Genomic DNA, 10,438 nt, shown 5'->3' with positions numbered 1-10,438 from the left:
AAAAAAACGGATAGTTAAAATATACACAGCGTTGATTTACATAGAGTCTGGTATGCAACAGCTGGTAATTCTGAAGATGCTGCATGCCGGCGCTGGATTGTGAAATCAGGTAAGTATCAGACGTTTGGAGCGCACGCTAACCTTAACCCTACCCCTAACCCTAACGCTATGATTAGCACGCGTCTTTAAATGTGTTCGGTGACATCACAATCCAGCGCCGGCATGCAGCATCTTCGGAATTACCAGCCGTCGCATACCAGAGTCATACCTGAGAGGAAATCAACGCCGTCACTGTGAAGGTAAGTGTATATTTTCATCATGTCGTTTTTTAACTATTCAGGTATTTTTTATAGGAATAGTGGTTTTCGGTATCCCAAGCAATGGGATACCGATTACCACTGAATCTAAGAACTTATTAAGGACAAGCAGTTAGGAAGACGTCATATTTGCCACCCCACCGACAGGATAAATCATCATTAGATGTCTTTTAGGTGCACAAAATATAATTATTATTTTTTTTTAACTCAAAATGTTTGAAAATTTGGGAGTACGAAGATTGAATAACTATCCATTTTTCAAATATCCCATCAAGTCATTTTTAAAACCTAGATCTGATGATGTACAAATTAATTAATCAAACTTACTAACTCTGTAATGATTGTGCTTAGATGGAAAAAAAACTAAGAAGAGCTGTCAGAGGTGTGTGAAAATAGGATTAAAATCTCTGTTTAATCATGACTTGCACATATAGGGAGGTATTTAATTGTCAGCGGGTTCGAGCGCGGAAAAACTATTACCGTTAATACGGTAATCTCTCGCTGGATTTCAGCTCGCAGCTCCCTGAGCTGCGAGCTGAAATCCAGCGAGTAAATTACCGTATTAACGTTTTTTCCACGCAGGATTACCGTTATTACGGTAATCCTGCGCGGACCGTGGGATTTTCGGCAATCCCGCGGACAATTGAATATGCCCCATAGGGGGGTATTCAATTATTAGCATTAACGGGAAAAAACGAGCCCTCAAAAAATATTACCGTTTATACGGTAATATTGCGCTCGAAAAGCGTTAATAGGGTAGTTTACTCGCGGAATTTCAGCTCGCCGCTCAAGGGGCTGCGAGCTGAAATTTCGCGAGTAATTACCGTATTAACGCTAAGATTTTTTGAGCGCTCGTTTTTTCCAGTTAACGCTAACAATTGAATACCCCCCATAGAATGTTGTGTAACTAGTGGTTGAAGTGGAAATTAAGAAGTGGTGATATGAAAAATGTAATGTAAATGTAAGTGAATAGAATTTCATAGTTTTACAATGAAGGAAGTTGGCGAAGTGGCGGTATGGCATACCACCATGTACACCCCCACTTCCACCACTGCGTGTACCATTGGGCCACATTTCCCCACTAAATGGGGCTGAAACATTCTGCATGGTTTTTTTAAAGGAACCAAAGTAAAATGGATCATTTTACAGAGATATGGCCATACAATAATCGATCTGAATGTATTTATCTCATTGTTCATATTGCTAAGGCTTATGTGTCCTGTGGCTTTCTAGCTATTGTTAAATCATAATTCCCGTTTGCCATTACCCAGAATATGCAGAGTGGTAAATGTAGTTCAAAAACAGCTATGGAGCAAATCCATAAATATAAATGGAAATTCCTCAACGCTGCATCTCAATTTCTGTTACATGTGTAGAAGCTAAAAAAAATAAAAAAAATAAAAATAAAAAACAGACTCGTTGCCAGCTACCCCAATGGGTAAATGTATCAAGCTGAGAGTTTTCCGGTGGGTTTGAAAAACCAATCAGATTCTAGCTATCATTTATTTAGTACATTTTATAAAATGATAGATAGAATCTGATTGGTTGCTCTAGGCAACATCTCCACTTTTCAAACCCACTGGAAAACTCTCAGCTTGATACATTTACCCCCAAATGTTACATTTTCTAGAAATTGCAGGGAGGGCTGACTTGGCTAATATGCAGAGGTGCATGGTATTAAAGCATTTACTGAATGCAAACAGCCTCCAACCTCAGTAAAACACTAGAGGCAAAAGTGATAACTGGAAAATTCAAAACATCCTCAACTTAATCCCAAGAAGAGTGAGCATAAAAACCAAGGAAATATCCACCATTTCCTAGCTTGGATTGGGTCTTTTCACACATAAATTAATAAAAAAAAAAGTAATCCTTCCTCTTAAAAGTTAGCAACCATAGTTATTTAAAACAATGTTCAGAATTGGTCTATACAAAAATATAGAAAGTGAAAGGGTTTTGATTGCTTATTCAATTAAGACCAGTGTGGTGTCATGTGTATTAGATATTATATTGTTCCTTTAGCATTAGGACAAATGCATGAAAACAGGCACATTGTGAAAATGTTGTTTAAAATAATTTTGAGTAATGAGCTTAACTGCATACAAAATGGCTGTCCAATGTGTTTACACACATATGTCTGCCTGATTGTTATTGGTAGCAGCTGGAGACGGCTTGCTTTTAGCTCCCTCAGTTCCACCTTTTGACGAGTCATTAAAAAGGAGCCTTGGAGTCCACAAGGACATCAATATTCTCTTGTACTCCTTGCGGAAGTTTTGATTAAGAAGACCATAGATTACAGCATTGAGGCAACTGTTAAAGTAGGCCATGAAATAGCTCAACACAAATAGCCATTTTGGGATCTTCGGAGCCACTTGAAAAGGATTAATGGCTACAGCAAGACCAATGAAGTTTAATGGTCCCCAGCAGACAGCAAATAGAACAAACACAACAAACATAGTCAAAAAGTTCCGGAGGTCTGTTGGTGTCAACTTCTGCTTAAAATCATGTCTTACCCTGTGCTTGACTTGAATAACCAGTATCCATATTCTCAAGTAACAGAATGAAACCACAGCCAAAGGGACTATAAAATGCACCACAACCACTGTTATTGTGTATGAAGAGCTGACAGTTTGGGCAAAAGTGCATGAGAAAATCCGAGGGTCATATTGTAGAGATCCAACAAAAAAGTTTGGCACAATTGCAATAACAGTCAGTATCCAAGTTAGACAAAGGTAACAAAATGTGCTTTTCTGGTTATAGAGCTTGTCGTACCGCAGGCTGTGGCAGATGTAGCAATATCTGTTAATGGCTATGGCTGTTATGTTGAAGACAGAACCAATGACACTTAATCCCATCAGAAAACCACTGATTTGGCAATGGATATTTCCAAGTGTCCATCCATTATGGAAAATAGCTATTAGGATAACTGGATACGGGTATACCGCCACCACTAGATCTGCAACAGATAAACTGACAACAAAGATATTGCCTAGAAATAGAAAGAACAAGCATAGTTATTAGAGCATACATTTTAATCAAACAGATTAAAGCAAAAAACAGTCAGTATTTAACTTATGTGCAAAACAGAATTCTAATTTGCAACCCTTGCATTGTAACATGGTTTTGTCCAGGAGACTTAAATAAGAAGTTTCTTAAGTTAAGATCCTTAATGAATCAGGCCCCTAGTTTAAAAGTAAATTTTGATTATAGTGAGTATATTAATTATAATAAAAATAATTTTAACCAAACCAACTGCAATATTTATTTGAGTGAAAAAGATGCATTTATAAAGAAAACAATTTTTGGGCACAATTGGAATAAAGTGTATTAGAATAATTTCAACCCCAGCTACTGCAATATCTATTTGAGTAAAAAAAGAGACTTTCATAAGACAGACAATTTTCTACAATAATTAAAATAAATGATATTAAAACAATTTGAACCACCTTACTGTTGTTTTTATTTGACTAAAAAAATTTAGTTCACACTTTAAGTAAAAAAAGATTAAAAATAACTAAAAGCAATATGAACCACACCAACATTAATTGTAATAATTATTTTAATGAACAAAGACTTTTGAAAGTCTGGATAAATGTAAAATCAAATGGCCAACATTGATTTATTTTTGGTTTCCATCAATAAATTTCAGTCCATTATTGTTGCTGTCCTGGCCACCACAAATGTATTTATGGGTTGAAGATGTATGCATCTGTGAATCTTGCAATTGCCTCCCATCACCATTAGAGACAGCCAACTTCCCTTGCAAAAACAAAAAAAATGCAAAACCTGCACCCATGTCCTACCAACAAACACAGTCCACATACCAAACACACAACTGGACTCTAAAATCACTGACACATTCTCATGTACATCCTCTAATGTGGTGTACATGATACAGTGTACAAGGTGCCCTGAGGGAATTTACATTGGAGAGACCAAGCAGAAACTGCAATCCAGGATGAATTTACACAGACACACAATAAAGAAGACTCTGGACACCCCAGTGGGTAAACACTTCTCTGGACCAGGACACAGTATGACAGATTTAAAAGTCCTAATACTGAAAGGTCTTTTTAAAAATGACCAGGGGGGGGGGAGATATGGGAATTCAAGCTTATAAGAACATTTCAATCATTGACTTAAGGACTCAATCTAACAGCTGGATTTATGACCCACTACATGGACACACTTCACACCCCACAGCAGAGTGCAGACCTCTGAACTCGTATGACTTTTGCTCTTCTATCCATAACGATAACCTCCTAATGATGTACGATGTAACAATGTATTTTTTTCAGTCATTAATTTGTAAACTTGCCTGATGAAGGGGCCTCTGCGCTGTGAAAGCTAGCAAATATGATAATAATTTTGGGGGGTTAGCCAATAAAGATATCACTCCTATAATACATTTGTCTTTTTTGACACAATGTATATAACATCACAATTGAGAGGGTTGTAATAAATTGCTTTCGTTCAAGTATATTATCGTCACATAATTTCAAGGTGTATTACAGTTTTACAATGGTAAATGGCATTTTTGAGATTTGCTAAACAGAAAACATTCAGGTTGTATAAGAGCAAAGTATATTCAAATTATATATAGCTACTGCTGTATTTATTTCAGTGAAAATTAGACTTTTGTAAGACAGGCAGGAAAAGTATATTTCAATAATTTGTAACCACATTTACTGGCCTTTTTATTGTATGGAGAAAAGCCCTATTACTGGAGACATGGCTTTCCCGATATATTCAGGTCTACTACTGGCTATAGCCCTGCCAGTGAATAGATTCTGCCAGCATACACCTAGAAGGACCGAGGAAGTACATATCCTTCCACCATCCTCCTATCACTATCACCATCTCAGGGTGGGTGGCTGGTCATGTTTATTTAAATAAAGCATTTTTTCAAAGCGGAATGCAAGCAAGTCGTTTTTTTTTTGTTTTTTTAAACAATTTTTAACAAATCACTACAAGTTACTAAGAAAAATAATTCCAGCCTGTATAATGTACAAAGCAATTTACTTGAATACATCTGCTTTGGCCAGATAACTTATTGGATCGCCCAGCTGCAGTCTATTGTCTTGTTGGGTTGTACTCATCATGTGGGATTTCTGCCAACTTTCATAGAGAGAAATATTTTCTCCAAGGTGCTTTATGGTTTGGAATCAATGCTCCAGCTACAAGAGAGAATATAAAATTACTCTATCTCGTAGGTTTCGGGGCTGCAGGCAATGAGTGTCAGGCACTGTTTTGTCGTGTTCAGGCACAAATTGAGCTTTGGTCTTGGAGGGCAAATTAAGTGTCTTTAGAGGGTGCTAAAAACTAGATTGTCTGATATGACCCACAAAAAGACAGGCTCCTGGCACTGCTAAGGAAATGCATGGTATAGCTGCACATAATGGGATTGCACCATTGGGATAAAGTAGATTGCTCTTTATCCTAATGATGTCAAATATTTCAGATTTGTAGATTAGGAAACTGAGTGTCATAACACTGTAATCACAGAAGTGAATGTAACAAATTACAGGTGGGCATGTTTATGCCTTACAAGCTATCCAGCACTGATCTACTGACCAGGAATCAGAGGTCTCTGATTTATTTTTATACCTGATAAGCTTAACATCGTGTGCCTGAGGGCAAGATAGTAATTATAACCTATGCTGAACTCCCTTATATGCAGGGACCAGGACCCCCAACAGAGGGATACAGAGGGTACAGCAATATGGGGACCAATGGCAGTGTAGGGCCCGACCATCCTGGGCACAAACAGATTTTGTAAGGGAGGGGGACTCCACAGTGAATTAAGGGACGTGCTGGGCTCCCTTTCTAGGCAGCAGCTGCTCCTGAGATGGGAGGGGTGGGTGAGACCTGCACATTCACCTCCACTTCCAAGATTTGGAGGGCAACGTGGCTGCCGGCATTTGCTCCAGTCTCAGCCCCCCAGGTACGCATCTTAGAGAGAGAGGTGTCTGGTACCTGGACGGAGACCAACAAAAAAGGCAAAGAAGCTATTCCCTGCAGCATCACTGGTGTCACGTAACTAATGATGTCAGAGCGCTTTCAATGGGGAAGACGTAAATGGAGCCAGCAAGAAGAAGCAGAGAAGTAAGTTAATCACTGCAGTGGTTAGATAGAACAAAGGGAGAGGTGTAGCTGGAGAGAAGGGAAGATGGCTTGAGATAAAAATGGGGGAAAATGTTGGGTAGAGAGTAGTTTAAAAATAGGGGTAGTGTGAGAGAAGGAAGGAGGATGGCACTGCTTGTTACATTTGTGCTGGGACCCGGAAATTTCTGGTGGCAGACCTGGCAGGGATCGCTGACTACAAAAGTTGGCCCAACATTGATTCCTGTTTTGGCAAATAATGTTATAACAACTATTCTGAAAAACACACCCATTCATTTTTATTATCATAAAAGTAAAAAAAAAATGTATAATATAATCTTGCTGTATATTCAACACATAGCAAGAAGTCAATCAATCATATTACTAGAGTGAATAGGACACACCTGCTAAAATCAGCAGCACAATCTGACTTAGCTTTACTATTCTGGTATGCTGGATCAATTGCCCAGAGATTTTGGGTCAACCAGTGAAAATCATATTTCCTTTATTTAGCAGTGGCCTTTAAACTTAGAGACAATGAATTATCTTTGATTCATGTTACATATCCATGGTACCAATTTATTATTATTTGCATAAAGCTGCCTCTTTAAGGAACAACATTTAACAACCATAATATCAATAACCATACAAGCCACCAAAACTGGCACAAGGAGAGGTAATATTAATCACACCACTCAGAGCTGCCCATAATCCATGCTCCTCTCTATGGCCAATCTTGATATTTTGGCTGGCACATCTACTAGCTGTTGCCGGGTGTCAATCAGGTCGATTCCTGCAAATTCAAATTTTGCAGCCGTAGATAAAATCTCTTGTCTTTCAACCATAGTGGGACACTCAGTCTTCGGTAAACATCATGTTGAAGAGGTATTCAGAGAATTTCCATAAATATATGTGAATGAAGTGATCATAAACCTCAGCATGTCTTTCCTCTAGTGTAAGTACATATAAATACAACTGAGGTCTTCCTGCAGTCTCTCCAATTCAAAGTAATCTTTTTTCCAGTTCTTGCCGAAAAACAAGTACTTCAGAACAGTGGTAATCAAGTTATCGGTGCTGTAAACTCCTACATAATTATTCCAATAATGAACAGAGTGACGTAGAAAAAATTACTACTTACCAGTAAAGAGACACAGAGGAAATCCGATGACAGGACATTGCGACACTTCCAACTGCCGTCAGTTGCGTGCACCACTTGGAAATTTCGGCTTTTAAAGTGGCAACACACGGACCCAGGTAAGTATTTACTTTTACGTTAGGGGTTAGGGTTAGGGGTTAGGGTTAGGAGTTAGGGTCAGGATTAGGGTTAGGGTTAGGAGTTAGGGTTAGGAACAAAATTAATATAACCATAGTCCGTGCGTTGCCGCTTTAAAAAAACAAAGTGGCGTACGCAACTGATGTCATTTGGAAGTGTTGCGATGTCCTCTCATCGGATTTCCTTTGTGTATTTTTACTGGTAAGTAGTTATTTTTTCTATGTCGCTCTGTTCAGTATCAGAATAATTATGTAGGAGTAAACAGTGTCGGTGTGTACAGCACCAATAACTCGTACTACACCCCTTCAAAACTGGTTTCTTTTATTTGAGCTGGGAGGTTGTGTTCAACTTTCACATTAATGGGCATCATCATTTTTTTCCTTGATCAGAAATAGGCAAGATGACATTTTCTCGACATAAATAAAGTTTCTGTGCAGATATTCAGAAATGACATTATAATGATTTGACTCATTACAAAGATATAATTGCTTTTCATGATAGTAACTATAAATAAAAACCTCTAGGGATAATTTTAGCTCTACTGATAGACATATGACACACTGTGCCCAATTACTGCTACCAGAGCAGGTCTTCATAACCTAACCACAGAACTAGAAAAGGTGCATTCAGTACAGTCACTAAGGAAGCCTTCAACATAGGAGAAATAGAGATTTTGATAGAAGAGCATGTGGATATGAGCTATAGAACATTATATTTATAAAAATTTCATGTCTGTTTTCATTCAGGCACAGAATTGTATTGTATTGCCCTAATCAATACCCTGAATAAAGATTAAATCTAACATTATCATTTAAATTTAAAAGTAATTAATTTTAAGGAGATATGTTCCTTAATGAATCATGCCCAATAAGTCCTGTTCATAAGCAAACCGAGGGGGGGGGGGGGTTCCTAGTGCCTGGAAAACCCCCTCCAAGCCTGAGGCACTGTATAATTGAGGTGGCTGGATGCTACCCCCGCTTCACACGGCTCTGCTTGAAAAGGGAGAGCTGCATGCACCTAACAGTAGTCCACGCAGCATTGCCCATGCATATATGGGGATAGGAAGAGTTGGAGAGCAGCCAAGCACTGTCTAAAAGCATAGCTACGCCTCCATGCATGCTGGTCACGCCCACTGGTGGCATGATGTGGAAACCCCCTCTCTACAAATCCTGTGTTTGCTCCTGCTGTTGCATGCCGTTTTTTGCTTAAAATTTCTGTACGCATGCTCAGAAAAACACTACACCAGTGAATTCAAGGGCATGCAATTCATCTTCGAACACAAATTTAGAGGGCAGAACAGGGGATTAAATGGGACATAGGCAATGTACAGTAGGGGCGTGCTGAGGATGAGTGCATGCACATTTGTCCAACAGAAGCTCTGGGCATCTCTCAAGTACGTGGTTTTTAGCTGTATCACTTGCAGCAACACGGCAAATGAATGTGGACACTGACAGTAATGACAGTCACATATTCCTGTCAGAACATTTGTTTGCAATTAAGATCAACCGTACAAGTATATTTTATGTCCATTCTGATGGGACTTTATATTGCACATATGAATTGTGTCTATCCTGCAGCATGTTGTGTTCTTCTGCATATGGCAAGTGCCATATAGGCAAAACCTACTAATACCCATATTCAACTGGAAACATTTCTTCAGATGTACTTGATTACGGGAGCACGTGCATGCGACTCCTGACCAATTAAAAAAAGCGCAAATTGCGATCCCTTGCATTCTTTAATCAATCAGGCCCAGTATATTTAAATATTATTTTTTACATAACTATGGGGACATTTATAAAAAATGGAGAAAAAATAAAAAGGTGTTTTTTTTCCATAGTGACCAGTCAATATTCTGCTTTCATTTTCTAGACTGCTGTACAAATATGACAGAAGCTAATTGATTGATTGATATGGGCAATGCCAAATTTCCTTTGCTCTATTTTTCAGAAATGCCCCCATATGTTTTGTACAGAACCCATTGCTGTAGATACACATATGGCTTCAGTTTAGTCGATGACTTCCATTGACATGTGTGAAGTCAAATGTGTGTGCATGAGCTCATTGCTTGTATTGGAAGTGAAATGTGCCCCTGATGCATTATAATACAACCAATTGTCCTCAATTGTCTGCAGATCTTATCCATCAGCAATAAAATCAAAGGCCATTTTGCACTATTTACATTTACAGCAACACTGAGTGCTAGAAATTGCCTAGCATACTGCCATATATCACATCATTGAATCTCTCACATACTGTTTTATAAGTAACTTTCAACAAGAAACGGTAAAATGATCTTATCTAATTATTATAATATTTTTGCAAGATTTTGGTTTGTCGAAATCCAAATTCTGATTCATTTAATACTTTAATAGGCAGGGCACAGATTTATCCATTGAAGAAGCTAAAATCACAAATACAATTTTATAATCAATTCTAAGATGTATATTGGGGTTCAGGTTTGCCATTTGCCAGAATTTTACTGAATATTCAGTTAAATCCTAAAATATGGATTTGGTCTACATGGCATTTCTGCTCTGAAAACAGGAATTAACCCTCAGGAAAGTGCAATTTTGTTTTACTGGCCTCACATACTAGTGTAAGTAAATGATGATGATGACGATACACCTTATTTTGATGAATGTTGTTGATTTTGAGGAAGGATCCTTTAAAAAAAAACAATAAAGTGACTGAATATACATCAGAACAAAATAAAGTTCCCAAATAATGCCTTTTTGGTGACTGATAG

The 10,438-nt window shown here is 38.1% G+C and overlaps 1 protein-coding gene across 1 annotated transcript in view; it reads right to left on the bottom strand.

The window, feature by feature from the left end:
• Positions 1-2,303: 2,303 nt before the first annotated feature.
• The window catches only part of GPR50 (G protein-coupled receptor 50), a 131,208-nt gene continuing 123,073 nt past the window's right edge, over positions 2,304-10,438 (bottom strand). Inside the window, exon 2 of the mRNA XM_075184259.1 lies at positions 2,304-3,303. Coding sequence (XP_075040360.1) covers positions 2,438-3,303 — 866 coding nt within the window. The 3' untranslated portion in view covers positions 2,304-2,437. The remainder of the gene's footprint in view (positions 3,304-10,438) is intronic.

The sequence above is a fragment of the Mixophyes fleayi genome, chromosome 9 (assembly GCF_038048845.1).
Source record: "Mixophyes fleayi isolate aMixFle1 chromosome 9, aMixFle1.hap1, whole genome shotgun sequence".
NCBI lineage: Eukaryota > Metazoa > Chordata > Amphibia > Anura > Limnodynastidae > Mixophyes > Mixophyes fleayi.
Note: the sequence above shows the minus strand (reverse complement) of the source record. Positions and strands in the feature narration are given on the sequence as shown.